The sequence below is a fragment of the Nuphar pumila genome, chromosome 1, assembly GCF_984573655.1.
Source record: "Nuphar pumila chromosome 1, dmNupPumi1.hap1.1, whole genome shotgun sequence".
Taxonomy (NCBI): Eukaryota; Viridiplantae; Streptophyta; class Magnoliopsida; order Nymphaeales; family Nymphaeaceae; genus Nuphar; species Nuphar pumila.
In genome coordinates this window covers 118965869-118981805 of record NC_143249.1, presented here as the reverse complement: position 1 = coordinate 118981805, position 15937 = coordinate 118965869, and the positions used below count along the sequence as shown (strand labels likewise).

At 38.9% G+C, this 15937-nt stretch overlaps 1 protein-coding gene across 1 annotated transcript in view; it reads right to left on the bottom strand.

Annotated features, from left to right (window-relative positions):
• Positions 1-15937, bottom strand: part of APC4 (Transducin/WD40 repeat-like superfamily protein) — a 163280-nt gene that overhangs the window by 113850 nt on the left and 33493 nt on the right. Inside the window, exons 6-7 of the mRNA XM_090013365.1 lie at positions 6989-7069; positions 1347-1504 (exon numbers count right to left, since the gene is read on the bottom strand). Of these exons, the coding sequence (XP_089869491.1) occupies positions 1347-1504; positions 6989-7069 (239 nt within the window). The remainder of the gene's footprint in view (positions 1-1346; positions 1505-6988; positions 7070-15937) is intronic.

Here is a 15937-nt window from a genome sequence, read left to right as displayed (position 1 = left end):
TTGGACCCCATACACCCTCTAGTACCACAAAAAGATCCTACAGGGTACCAGAACTATCCGGATCCGTAGAATCCGTCTCCTAAAAAAAATAAAAAAAAATTACATGAAATAACTATTGATAAAGTAAAATCCAAAAATATGATTCCGTAATGGAATCAAAGCAATAAAAGGATCACGATGAGCATCAACTAACTGGGAGATCCACTAGGACCACGAATGTCCTGCAAGCGTGTGGATCGCCTTGGGTAACGATGTCCGGAACGGGTCTGGATATTTGGATTGGGATCCAAATCCGCTTCTGTCTCTAGATGCTCTGCATCAGTAGGTGTTAATGCATAGGTGTTGAACCCATGCTTAATCGCGTTGACCATCCATCGTGCGCTTGATGGACGGTCAGCAAAAAAAATGCTAAAAAGACGTCTTTTGACGCAAAAATGAGCAAAAAAGACCCTTTAGGGACCTTTAACAGCACTTCAAAATCACCACTAAAGGATATTTTAACCTATTTTTGTGCCAAAACGCATTTTTTCCCGTTTTTTGTACGTTGACTGTCTTTTGCGCGTGATGGACGGTCAACTCGATTAAGTAGGTGCTCAACTATGTCACATGGGTGCAGGTGTGAGTGCGGGGGTGTGGCACTTTGAAAAAACTTGGGTGCGGGGGTGTGGCAAAAATACCACACACACACACAGATATATATATATATATATATATATATATATATATATATATATATATATAAAGTCCACAAGTTGGACATAAATGACCCTGGGTGCGTTGACCGCACCCAAGGTCAGGTTGACTGCACCGGCTGCCGCACTCGCATCTCGTCGCATCGACACGGGTGCGGCATCCAGTTGGCCGAGTCCCTGTGACATAGGTGCTCAAGCACCTAATCATCAAGCAGCTATGCATTCACTATACACACACGCATGCAAAAATTTGAAATTATGTAATATTTTGCAAGATGCACTATATATGAAGTTATATTCAACTACCTAAAAGTCTAAACTCTAAAGCATGTTAAAACTATGTAGTTAGCTAAGAAATAATGATCACAAATATATAGTTAAAAGTAGACACTGTTGATATCAAGCATAAGCTATGCATTGACATGTATCATAAGTCAAGTTTGAAACCTAGATAACTGGTAGCCAAGAATACCCAGTGCCAGTACGAGCACGACATCAGTATTGGAGCTTGTAGAAGTACCCATGTTGCAAAGATCACAATCAAATGCACAAGATTTTTTATTAAAGATCTTATAAGGTCATGCAACTTATCATGAGCCCTTTCCATGTTCAAACAGAAAAACTAGACTCATAAGACACTTTGTGGTTGCTCACCTGTTATGAAATATAGATGTATTAACTTGTAAATAATGCAACCCAGGAGGAGTATCACATTTATGCAAGTAGAAGGCTTCATCTTTTAAAGTGTCTTCAGCAACCAATTCCCCAAAGCATAGCAATACCAAATGGCACAGATCTTTTGAGAGAGCAACCTGAACACAGGGAACATACATATAACACTACCGGGAAAAAAGGAAACGGATAGTAAAAAGAACAACATGCATTAACACTATAACAAGAAAGGAAGAAACAAATTCAGATGCATGCTATGTGCAAATCAGGCAAATTCTGCCGCCCCATAAAACAGATCACTGGTAAACTGAATCCACAAGCCTACTTCCTGCTACAGGTTTAGAAATTAAGATTAACCCATAAATTTGTTTCATATACTGGAAATGTTTTTGGGTTTTATAAATTACTGCAGTTCACAGGACAATAACATATTTACCTCTTTTATCAATTTTAGCAATTTCTGTAATTTATTATGCAATTTGTCTACTGACAGTAGCCAACTTACATATTTTTATTTGGAGCCATTTAAAAAAACAACACCTAGATTTTTCCATTACTCAATTTCACACCCATGAATACAATTATTGGCTCACATAAGTGCAAGGCACCAAAGAACAAACTTACATGCAAACCAGGGTTCAGTGACGCAAATTTGTAATTGAAAATTTCATAAAAAAGAAAAAATCCAATATTGCACAATGCAAAAATTGATATTGGTAAGCACAAAATAAAGTCAAAATATCAACCATATAAAACTTTGAATGCCGAAAAATCTAGAAAATAAGTCAGTAATGACATTCATGACTAATAAAAAATGCAAATTACCCAATACTCTGAATATCAAACAAATAAAACAAACTAATACATACAGATATATATATATACAGGCATATATACTTACATGAATACATACACAAATATATGCATGTATATATACATACATACACACGTACATAATATATATGTAATGTAAGTTACATAAGCACATACACAATTGAAATCTTTAATACAATGTTTTACAATCCACATTTCCAAACAAAATAAAATATAAATGTCAAATATCATCTTCTCCTTCTTCTTCTACTTCATATCCCTCCTCATCAATCTCATCTGCAACAAATGCTCCTCCTCATTGTCAACCTTTGTATTTCCTTCTAAATTCATCAACTGCACATCTTTTTCAATCAACACACTAGGCTTTTTTATTAAGTACAGAAAAATTTCCTAATTAACGAGAGCAAATTGTTTTTTATGCCTTCATTGTAATACCCAACATTTTTTCAGAGATTTTTTTGTTTGAATATAAATATTTATGGTAATGAATATTTTTGACAACCTATGTTATGATTTTTGAATACACAGTTGCGACCACATTGAAATTCTGAAAAGAACGCAAGTGATTTCGTCGAAATTGGAGCTCGTAAGCTCTCAAAACTTGCTTGACAACCTCAAGGGAAAAATTGTAATTTTGAAGGTCGATTTTATGACTTTTTAACACTTAGTTGCATTCGTATTGAAAAACTAAGAAGAACGGTTTTGATTTCATCGAAATCGGAGTTAAAATGCATTTGAAACATGCTCGGCAAGTGCCAAGGGTAAAATGGTCATTTTATAAATATTGCACGGACATTTATGACCAATAGGGTTATTTTTCATCCATTCCCTAGTTGACTGAGTCATTTAACCAGGTTTTGTGAATTAAGGCGGGGGCATTAATGTACATTAATATATATACACTATATATATAACTTAAGCCTAACTAAGCTTAGTTAGGCTAACTAACTGCTCACTTAGTTAGTGTAACGAAGTAGCTGACCAACTAGTTCAGCCAATTAAACTGGTTAGGCCAGTTGGACCTAGGGTTGGATCTCCATAAACCCATTTTTATAAGACCATAGGGTGCCCATTGTTTTAGGTCCTATGGTATTGCCAAAGTATAACTTGTTCAACACTTGTATATGGCCAGCCCATAACCTGACCCATTGTCCTATAAATAGGACCAGTCCCTCCCTCCTTCAACCCACTTCTCTCATCCTCATTTCCTCCCTCTCCCACTCTCTCTTACGCTTCTCACTTCTCTACTTCCTCCCTCTTCCATTTAGCCTCTCTCCCCTCTATCACCACCATATTTGGTGGCTGCCCAGCCACCTTCACCAATACCTTCCCTTTTGCTCACCCGGTCTCACCCTCATTCCCTACACATGCACCTTATAGAGTGAGTTGCACCCAGTCCAAACCAAACTCACCGAACCCGGCTCATTTTTTTTTACCAAACACAAAACGCAATCTGATTCATCTTCACACGTCAAAAAATTATATTGGAGAAAAAATCCCCTCGGGACTTTTGGGAATTTTTCCGTCTCTTACCAACATTATTTACAAGGTAAGCTCTATCCAAATGTGTGTGGATTCTAAATATTTAATATATTTTGAAAGCATACATGTTCGCTTACATTATGCATACATTATGCATAACATATTCATTTTGTGTCATGAATATAATATATATATACACACATTGCATTTCGAATAAAGTAATTCGATATGTGTCTTACTTCGAATAAAACAAATATGTTTCAAATAAAATAATAAGTTTTGATATGTATCCTACTTAAAATAAAATAATCATACTTCAAATAAAATAATAGTTTTTGTACGTACCATACCTTGAGGAACAGGATTATATCTTGAATAAAATAATAAAATAATAGTTTTTGGTACGCATCATACTCTGAATAAAACATTATAAAGATGCATGCATATATTTTGAATAAAATAATATTTTTTGCTTATATTTCGCTTTGCGAAGATAAAATATTGAATGCATGTATAGAACAAAGTGCATCTCCGCTTAGCTCAAAAATAGAGTTCTAGTTTTAAAAAACTGACAATGGAATAGTCCACTCCAAATAAAAAGGAAAAGAAAATAGTTGCGGCCCAAAATAGGCCAAGATCCTAGAGACTTTTCCAATACACATTAGTGTGTAGGGCATACTTTAGTTCTGAGATTAGCTCGTGTATGAGCTTGAAATAAATTAACTCCCAAAGTGTAAAACAAAGCACTATCTGATAAATAAAACATGCCTACACACAATACCTAAGATATTGATCCACCACATTGGCAAAATGCTCGTAAATGCAGAGCAAGTACTGATTGGGTCGGGTACACATACATGACTTCAATTATTACCCGAAAAACGGGTTCTTGGATTACTGAACCCCCATTTTGACCTACAAAGTGTAAGGCACTTAAAATAATCCTGGTAATAAAGATAACCCTTGAGACCCATTTTATTCTAATCTCTACCTTGGAGAAGGTAGATGGTACAATCTCGAGTGATTCTGTTCTGATTTTTTGGAGTGAAGCGTCTCAGTGGTCTCCACTTAATCGTAGGTCTACGAAAGTCAGGGCTATCCATGTGTCCTAGGTGATAGATCCCCAACTATGCAGTAGTCTAGGATGCATCTTATTTTTTGTTCGGCCTTAGCAGTGATTTTGCCAGTCATGGACCACCCGCTTTGGGTCCGCTACAGTCAGGTACCCAAGATTAAAACATTTGAGAATAATACACCCTTAGAATGTCTCGGCTGTTTGCGATGGTCTTCCCCTACTTACCATGGTGGATGGTTAATTATCAAAAAAGTCCTTTTTAATCACAGTTTAAAATGAAAATATGACCTAATTATGCAGACAATTTTGTTCTATATTTTACCTTATCAGTAAAAATGTTTTATCTGAATAGACTGAATGTCTAATATTCTGAATTAGTGGAATTGGTAAAGACTAATCAAACTGTCAGAAGTCTGTCCCTTTAACGGGTTTTTTGTTTAAGTACAGGTCAGTGCATGCAGCGGGGCAAGAGCGACATCGAGGAACTAGTACTCTCCGAAGGATCCAGGGACCAGCTTGGGACTTCTGTTCATAATATTTTGTATTTCCAAGTTTTGAACTATTTGTACATTTTGTCAAAAATGATGTAAATAATATTTTGGTTTTCACTCTAATAATAGCTTTATCTTATTTCACCCTCGTGGCTCGCTCAAAATTTTCAAAACCGGACTCAATATTAAATCATTTTTCGTTGCCAGTATTTAAAAAGAAAATTTTTCAAAAATTTGGGTTTTAAATTTCGGGGCATCACATTCGTATTGGCAGCTTTTATAGTTAATAATACAAGTCCTATTTGTTATATTCTTTATATCGTAAATATGCTTATAAATATGTCATATAAATGTTATAATACTTTTCTCTCAAATGCAAACTTTATTGAACAAATATTAGGTCATCCAGTCTTTCGTGCTCCAAGTGATTTATTTTCTTTGTGCATATTTGCTCAAAGGCACTCCAGTTTCGCTCATAGAGATTGGCAAGGGACAATATTTTGGCTTGTCATGGAAAAATAGGGTTTTAACTAAAATACTGCTACAGGAATGGTCCTGTTACAAAAAGGTGCACTGTATTTTACTTTGCCAGATCTCTTGATGTGGGTTCCACATTGCCATGTCCAATCATTCGAGGTCATCTCACTACAAAATCTTACATAACTAAAAAATAGGATTTTTTATCTCTGAGCCTCCAAAAATGTTTGAAAGTAGTGAACTTCACCTTTCTTCAATCATTGAAAATTAATGCCCTTCTTGCATGAAATCATCCACTACTCCCAAATCCTCACCCAGGATGGATTTACGGGGTCAAGAACAACAGTTATAAGTGAAAGAGGTATGGATAGAAGTGGTTGGACATCTTACAAAATAAAAAAAATGGGTATAGGCAAATATAAGTTTTCCAATGTACCATCTCGTATGACAGACCTTGTATCAAGGTGTATAGTATGATATGCACGATACACCACTTAATCACCCTTGAAATTAGTTTCAGGGTTACATTATATTGGTTGAGATAATTTCTTTCAGATCCTTTTATGTTTTTTATGGGACCTTTTTAAATAATTAAGGCCTTATTACATTCCTATTTACATATTTCATAATATAAAAAGAAAAAATGAATTTTCTTCTTAACTTATTGTGATTAGTGAAAACAAGAAAGAAGATTTATGAGAAAAACATCCATTATTTAATTTTTGTGTTTATTGTTATATCTAAAAGTGATCAATGAAAGACATTGTGAAACCTTTTTTCAATGCTTAATAATTATCGTGACTTTGCCTTTTAGATAGTCTTTTAAGAGAATGCTGGCCTCCTTGCAGTGCATATTGAATGCCTTGTCACATTTGTGACATTCACATTGACAAGGTGAGACATTTTTGTATGATTGGACTAGCCTAAAGGCTAAGATTTGTCCACTATTTTGTTGCCTTAAATATCTGATCTAAAAGTCATATTTCTTCATGGAATCTTACATCTCTACTCATGTTCAGTATCCTCTCAACAGCATTCATAAATTAATATCAGTGTCTATATTAGGATGTAGATCGTTTTCATTTATTTGCTCCATTGACCATCCATATTTTGTCATGTAGTTTGCCCCTGCACCAGTTTGTAAATGCACATAAGCTCTTAAGGTTAAAAGATGTGTTATTGAAATAGCTCCTTGTGCACATCACATGCAACTCATTTGAATATAGTTGAGAAACACTCCAAATAAGACACTGGTAAAGGCATACCTTATGAATGGACACATTGGATAACCTGTATGTGGACTTCCTGTTCTGGTGAGTCATATGAATTGCACAATCTCGAATATTCTGATGTAATAACAAAAATCAGACAAGACATCAGAAAATGAGCACATGGGTGGCAGACAGTACCATAGATGCATTGAAAGGAACCAACCCTATACAAATAATACTAGCATAAGGAAATGAACCAGAATCAAAATCTCATCCCAAGCCATTTAGAAATATCTGCAAGTTTGCACATTTCCATAAACAAAATGAAATCATTTGTGTGCTACAAGTGAACATCAACACTAGAATGTTGTTGAATCAAGAAATCTTCAAGAAATCTTCAAGAAATTCCAATAGTAGAGTGATCAATTAATTAACCAATGTTTGTATAAAGTAAGGTCCACTAAGTCATTAAATCAGCGGCACTGCCTGCAACAATTGCAGTATTGACACAAGTAGATGTGCTTTCTCTACTTTTTCAACATAACACTAAAGATCAAGTTCAAAACAGTCAGACCAATATATGGATTCCTTTGAACTCTTAGAGTCTGATAGTACTTATTGAAAAGAAGTCGTTATTGGGTCTTGGACCCAAGTCGTGTCTGCACAGTACCAGACCCGACTTCTGTACCGGATCCGATTTCTGTACCAGATCGGATCAGGATCCAAATGTAAAATGTTGTATTTCTCTTTCTTATTAGAGGGTATTTTTGTACCCTAAAATTCTGTATTAGTTCAATACTTATAACCTAATACTATGAAAAACATGCTGATACATTCAGATGTGAAATTCTGCAGCCCTTTTCTTCCTATATTGTGCTTCTTTCTTCTTGTGCAGGTGAACGTGGAGGTCATCGTGTTTTAACATGATATCAGAGCGGTGTTAAAACTGGGCCTGAGATTGTTTTTCCAAAAGGAATGACCAAGGAGATGATCTGAGCCTTCATGTCAAGAAAATACGTCCTTCTTCAAATCTTGATTTCTGCATCTTCTTCCTTCTTTTCTGATTCTCGTTCTGGTAAGGATGTCAATATCTCATCTGTCTCTCGTTCTGGTAAGGATGTCAATATCCCATCTGTCTCTCGTTCTGGTAACGACGTCAATATCCCATCTCTCTTTTCTTCCTCAAATCTGGTCCTCTTCGTTAGGATTGGATTTCTTTTCTTCTCTTTAAAAGTTTAGAATCGGTTGATCGGTTCTAAAAGGCTATCTCGTTAATCAAAAACCTCTTTTGTTAATCCAAAAAGGATTCTCATTTTTTTTTGTTTCTCGACGTGAAAAGACATTGATCTCTTCTCTACTGTCGATTTGAATAATCTGTTCTCTAGAATTAATTCTTGTGCTGTCTCAATTTACAAAATCGTTTATCTCGAAATATTCATATCTTTGTTTCACATTTTTACTTAATCTGGAATGAATTCTGCGTTGATTCAGTTTTTTATCAGATTTTTTCTTAATGTTTTTTTATCACACCCGAATATAATATCTTTTTGTCTTCTCTTCCTAGACTCCTTTCGAATGGATTCATCTTTTCCACAGTCAGGCCTTTCTTCTAATTTTCTTAGTCAATTGGTCTCTGAAAAGCTAAATAATTCTAACTTCTTGACCTGAAAAAGACAGATAGTTCCTTTTATAAGGAGCCAAGATCTCTCTGGTCATCTGGATGGATCGATCTCAATCCCTTAGGAGTTCATTTCACAAGATAAGAAGGACGATAAAGGGGCGTCAACTACTGTTGTTCTCAGAAATCCAGATTATGTTGCTTGGGTGAAAAGAGATCAAGCATTAGTGGCATACATCACCTCTACACTCTCACAAGAAGTTCTTGCTGTGGGACAAGCTAGTTCAGACATATTCACAGATCTCTGAGGCGAGGGTCGTGTTTCTCAAGCGAGAATTTCAAATGTTGAAGAAAGATTCGATGTCCATTATGGAGTACTTGAATAAGATAAAAAGCATCACAGATCAGCTGGCTATTGTGGGATGTCTTGTCAGTGATAAAGACAAAGTACAGCAGACCTTGAGTGGATTGGGGCCGGATTATCATGTTCTGGCAACGTCTTTATTGTGTCCCCCAGAACTTCCAAAATTCGAAGATCTTCGTGCAAAGCTATTGTAGTATAAGATGACCCTGAAAGGGTTGTCTGAGGACACCTATGTGCAGTGAGGGACTCAAGATGTGCTGAGCACGGGGCTAACTTATGGTAGAGGAAGAGGAGGAAATTCTTTTCGAGGAAGAGGAGGACAAAGGATAAATATTTTTGGGGGTCGCGGGCTACTTCCAATGCCAAATATACAGGGCCAAAAGCATATCCCTAATTGCTTCCTATGCAATAAGAGAGGGCATATTAAAGCAAATTGCTGATACAATCCTCAAAATAAGGGAAAATCCTCACAAACAAAAGCTAAGAGGGATGGAGGAGAAGTAAAAGAGTTGCTATTAGAAGCCTTGGAGGGTTGAATATGAAGCAAAATGATAAAAGCATCTGGTACGTCGACTCTGGAGCAGCGACCCACGTCCCGGGTGATGCGAGTAAGCTCTTGAATCTTACGCCTTATGTTGGTAAAAATAGCATAGTCACAGAAGATGGCTCTCATCACTCCATCTCACACATTAGAAATGTCATTATACCCATGTCTAAGTCTCCTTTTAATCTTTCAAATGTTCTTAATGCTCCTAATATTCAGAAGAACATTGTATCTGTCTCAAAACTTGTTGATGATGTTAATGCCTCAGTTGAATTTATTCTCTCTTTTGTTTATGTCAAGGATTTTCGCACGAAGGAGACATTCGCAGAGAGAAAGAGATGAGGCAACATGTACATCTTCTAAGAAGATTCATCCTCCTCTGTTCATTCTGCATGTTCGTCCTTGAAGTCTCACCAGTGTCCATTATTGGTCTCTTCTGAATGTGTGTTTGTTGTCTCTGAATGTAATAAGCCAACTCTTTGGCATAGTCGTTTGGGTCATTGTGGTCATCATTTTATTGAAAAACTTGTCTTGAATAATTTCATTCCTAAGTCTAGCCTGAGTTTAGAACCAAGTGATATAAAGTGTCCTAGTTGTCATCTATGTAAGAGTCTTGTTTTGCCTTTCAATTCAATTAACAAGAGAGCTTCAAGGCCCTTTGAGGTCATATGTTCAGATGTTTGGGGCCCTGCCCCAATTGTTTTTGTTTCTGATAGTAGATATTACCTTATTTTCATTGATAGTTATTCACGCTATACTTGGATATTTTTCATGAAACACAAATCAGGAGTATTTTTTGAGTTGTTTCAAAATTTTCATTCCTTTGTCAAAAACCATTTCTCTACAAACATTCTCAATTTCCAATGTGATGGAGGAGGAGAATTCTCTTCTAGTGACTTTGTTAATTTCCTTCAACATAATGGAATCAAGAGAAGAGTGTCTTCCCACATACACCTCAACAAAATGAGATTGCTTAGAGGAAGCATCGACATATTGTTGAGAGTGCAATGAGCATGATGCACGACAGTAATCTCGCATCGACATATTGTTGAGAGTGCAACGAGCATGATGCACGGCAATAATCTCCCTATCACCCTTTGGACGAAAGCTTTTCACTCCACAGTTCATGTGATAAATCGGTTGCCCATGATCATTTTAGAAAACAGGTCACCATATTTCTCTCTATTTTGTATACATCCCGATTATCATGAATTGCATATGTTTGGATCTATTTGCTATGTTCACATTGACAGCTCATTGAGACATAAGTTTCAGGACAAAACCTTGAAGTGTAGATTTGTGGGATATGCTGAAGACTACAAAGGGTATAGGTGCTATGATCTATTGAACAAACGAGTCAAAAGATCGATAAATGTTGTTTTTGACGAGATGAATTTTGATAACCAACTTGTTAATCCAAGTCTCAATGTTGCTAATCCAAGTCCCAATGTTGAAGTGTAGTATCCATGGTTAAATTCAGAACTCTTCTCCAATATTAACGATGGTTGCCCTACAGATTGAAGTCAGAAAGAGACGTGAGGAATCAGCAGATGTACCTCAACCAGAGGAGGTTGCTACATAAAATTTGGAACCAGGGAGGTATAAGGGTGTTGTCTACACCCGACGAGAGAAGGAACCTTCATCTATTCCTTGCACAGACATTGGTTCTCCTACCTCTGTTCCACAGACGTTGGACATTAAAAGATCTACTCGGACCCGACATCCACTTGAAAGGTGGGTGAGCTATAAAAAAAATTCTTTGGATTTTCAACTGTTCCTAATGTCCGTAAATAAAGAGGATGAGCCTCTCACATTTTATCAAGTTGCAAACTCTAGAAAATGGATTGAAGCGATGAATGAGGAAATGGAAACCTTATATGAATGTAGTACATGAGAAGTTGTGCCTAGACCACTAAATAAAAATGTGGTCGGGTCAAAGTGGGTGAAAAAGATAAAATATAAACCAGATGAGAGCATCGAAAGGTATAAAGCTAGACTTGTAGCCAAAGGGTTTACACAAGAACAAGGACAAGACTTTGATGAAACTTTCAGCCATGTTGTTAAGATGGGGACCATTCGTATTGTATTGAGTCTGGCAATTGAACATGGATGGACATTAAGCCAGCTAGATGTCAAAAATGTGTTTTTGCATGGGGACATAAAAGAAGAAGTTTATATGGAACAACCCACTGGATATGCAAAACAAGATGCCAATCAATATGTATGCAAGTTGAAAAGAGCACTTTATTGATTGGAGCAAGCTTCTCGGTCTTGGTTCGAGAGTTTTTTACTGGAGATACAGAAGCATGGTTTCTCTCGGTCTCTTCTGGATCACTCATTATTCATCTACAAGGAACGAGATGTCACCACTCTTCAATTGATATACGTAGATGACATTATTATCACAGGAAACTGTAGATACCATATTGAGGAAGTAAAGAAGTTATTAAATCAGAGATTCAAAATGAAAGATCTAGGAGATCTGCGCTATTTTCTTGCGGTGGAGGTTAATAAGACATGTGATGCACTTACTCTTACTCAAGCATGAAAGATTATAAGTCATTGGCAACTCCAAGCATCATCCATCTGAAACTGAGTTCTGAAGAAAGAGACTTATATGGGGATCCCACTAGGTATCGTAGCATAGTTGGCATATTGCAATACCTGGCTTTTACTAGACCTAACATAGTGTATTCGGTTAATTAGGTATCCCAATTTAAGCATGAACCTCATATACCACACATGGAGGCAGTTAAGCGGATACTACGGTATCTAAAGGGGACGATTGGTGATGGGTTGGTGTACAGGAAAAGCGAATCAAATCAAGGTGCACATGAAATTATTATTTACGCTGATGCTGATTGGGCAGGTGATACAGATGAACGACGATCAGTGTCTGGTTATTGTGGTTTTATTGGATCGAACATGATATCGTGTAGTAGTAGAAAGCAAAAGGCCATTGCTAGGTCATGTACAGAGGTTAAATACAGGTCGATGGTTGCTGCTACTACTAAGGCTACATGGATAAGACATATCCTAACGGAGATGGGAGAACCAATTGCACGAACACTACTATTATTGTAAAAACCAGTAAAAAAAATTTAAAAAAGTTTCAGACCCGGGTCGGGTCCAGACCCTACCCGGATCCAACTCGTGCACAGCCCCTCGAAAAGGGTTTTCGAGGGGACTGGCAGCCCACGGAAGGGGGGGGTCTCCGGCGACACAGGGGGTGGGCCCTGTGTGCGCCCCTCCCTTTAAAAAGGGTGAAAGGGGAGGGCTTACGAGCCTCCCCCAACCCCGACTCTCTCTCTCATCCCCCTGTATCTGCCCTCTCTCTCCCCGACTCCTTCTCCCCCTCGTTCCCTCACTCCCCTTCACGGCATCCACTCGCCGGCGAGCCCCTCCCCGGCGACCTCCTTTCTCCTCGGCAGCCCAGGTAAACACCCCCCCCCCTCGCTTCTTCCGTTGGTTCGCCGGAAGGCCGAAAGGTGGTCGGCAGCCCCTGTCGAGCCCTCCTCTTTTTCGACAGGCAAGGGGCTCCGCCCCCTTGCCTTCCTCTTTCTCGACAGGCAAGGGGCTCCGCCCCCTTGCCTTCCTCTTTTTGACAAGCAAGGGGGCTCCGCCCCCCTTGCTTTCCTCTTCTTAGCAGGCAGGGGGCGGAGCCCCCTGCCCTTTTTAATATTCTGGCAGGGGCCATGGCCCCTGCCCTTCCCTTCGTGTAGGGGCCGATGGCCCCTACCATTTCCTTAAGAAAGGAAGCAGGGGCCTTCGACCCCTGCCACACCTCTTGGAAACCCAGCAGGGGCCGATGGCCCCTGTCCCTCCCTTGACCGACAGGGGCCATTGGCCCCTGCCACCTCTCCTGATAAGCCGCAGGGGGGCCCCTTTGGCCCCCGCACTCCCCCTCTTTTCCTTGAAACCGAGCAGGGGCCAATGGCCCCTGCCCCTCTTTTAACCGATAGGGGTCTGAGGCCCCTGTCTCTTTTTCTGTCGAGCAAGGGCTCGGCAGGGGCCTTTAGCCCCTGCACTCTCCCCCACCCTATTCATTTCCTTGGCAGGGGCCTTCGGCCCCTGCCCCTTTCTTTTAAAAAGGCTGGCAGGAGCCGCTCCTTCTTTTAAAAACCATCGTGACTGCCTTCTTTTAAAGAGAGGGAGAGAGAGATTCCAGATGAAGGAGGGTTCAGTCCATCGTGACTGCCCTCTCATTCTATTTAAAATAAAGTGTAAAACACTAGGGTACGAAAATACCCCTTTACAAAATGTTAATTTACAATACATGAACTGGATCTGGACCCGATCCATTACATAAATGGATCGGGTCAGACATACACAATGAAGATAACGATGCCTTCTTTTCAGCCTCCCTCAAGTTGTGCATGGTGTTGGACCATAAACAACTTGTTCTTCAAAAACCAAAATCTATCCTTTGTTAACCCTTTAGTGAGGATATCAGCAACTTGTTCTTTAGTTGACACATACATGGGCTCAATCTCTTTGTCTTCAACCTTTTTCCTAATAAAATGTTGATCTATTTCAATGTGCTTTGCTCGACTATGGTGGATGGGATTGAATGACATGTTGATGGCACTTTGATTGTCACACAGCAACAGTGACCGAGCAATCGGCTCTCCCATTTCAGTCAGAAGATGTCTTATTCATGTACCCTCGGCCGTGGCAGTGGCCATCGATCTGTATTCAACCTCAGTGCTCGATCTAGCAACCGCCTTTTGTTGTCTACTGCTCCAGGATACCAAGTTTGGCCCAATGAAGCTGCAGTAACCGGATACTGATCGTCGTTCATCTGGATCACCCGCCCAATCAGCATCAGCATAAGTAACAATCTCATGGCCCCCGCCTGGATCTAATTCTTCCTTGCCTTTGTATACCAGCCCATCACCCACTGTACCCTTTAGGTAGCGAAGTATACGTTTGACTGCCTCCATATGTGACACACGAGGTTCATGCATAAACTGGGATACCTGATTAACCGAATATACTATGTCGGGTCTAGTAAAAGTCAGGTATTGCAACATGCCAACTAAACTGTTATACTTAGTGGGATCTCCATATATATCCCCTTCTTGTGAACTCAATTTCTGATGAATGACACTTGGAGTTGTTAGCGGCTTACAATCTGTCATGCCTGCTCTGCCGAGAATGTCCAGCGTATATTTGTGTTGAGTAAGGGAAAGTGTATCATTCTTGTTATCAACTTCTACCCCAAGAAAATATCGCAGCTCTCCCAAATCTTTCATATTAAATCTCTGATTTAATAACTTCTTCACCTGCTCAATGTGCTTTTACAATTCCCTGTGATGATGATATCATCTACATATATATACAGAAGAGTAGTAACTCCTTGTTCATTGTGAATGAATAATGAGTGATCCAGAAGAGACCTAGAAAAGCCATGTCGTTGTATTTCTAGAGAAAAACTGTCGAACCAGGAACGAGAAGCTTGTTTCAAACCATAGAGTGCTCTCTTTAACTTGCATACATATTTTTTGGCGTCTCGTTTTGCATATCCAGTGGGTTGTTCCATGTAGACCTCCTCTTTTAAATCCCCGTGCAGAAATGCATTTTTTACATCCAGCTGGCTTAATGTCCATCCATGTTCAATGGCTAGACTCAACACGATACGAATGATCCCCATTTTAACTACAAGACTAAAAGTTTCATCAAAGTCTTGTCCTTCCTCTTGTGTGAATCCCTTGGCTACAAGTCTAGCCTTGTACCTTTCGATGCTCCCATCTGGTTTATACTTTATCTTGTACACCCATTTTGACCCAACAACATTTATGTTTAGTGGTCTAGGTACAATCTCCCATGTCCCACATTCATGTAAGGCCTCCATTTCTTCATTCATTGCTTCTACCCATCTTCTAGAGCTCGCAACTTGATAGAACATGAGGGGCTCATCCTCTTTACTTATGGATGTCAAGAATAACTGAAAATCCAATGAAAGTTTTTTATAACTTACCCACCTGTCAACCAGATGTCGAATCCGTGAGGATCTTCTGATATCCATTTGCTACGAAACGGATGATCCAGACGGATCCGTGTTCGTACAAGGAATGAATGAGGGCTCTTTCTCTCGCCGAGTGTACACAATTCCCTTATACCTTGTTGGCTCCAAGTCATATGTGACAGTTTCCTCCGTTTGAGTCTCATTGGTTGAATCCTCATGTGGCTCATTCTGACTGCAATTTTCTGGACAGTCTATTGTACCATTGGAGAAGAGTTCTGAATTTAACCATGGGTAGTATACCTAAATGCTGGAGCTTGAGTTATCAGTATCCACCATAGTTGAATTAGTATCCTGATCAGCAACGTTCATTTCATTGAAAATAACATTCCTTGATATTTTGACATGCTTACTCAGGGGATCATAACACCTGTACCCTTTGTAATCTTCTGCATATCCTATAAACCTGCATTTCAAAGCCTTATCTTGGAACTTGTGCCTGAGTGAGCTAT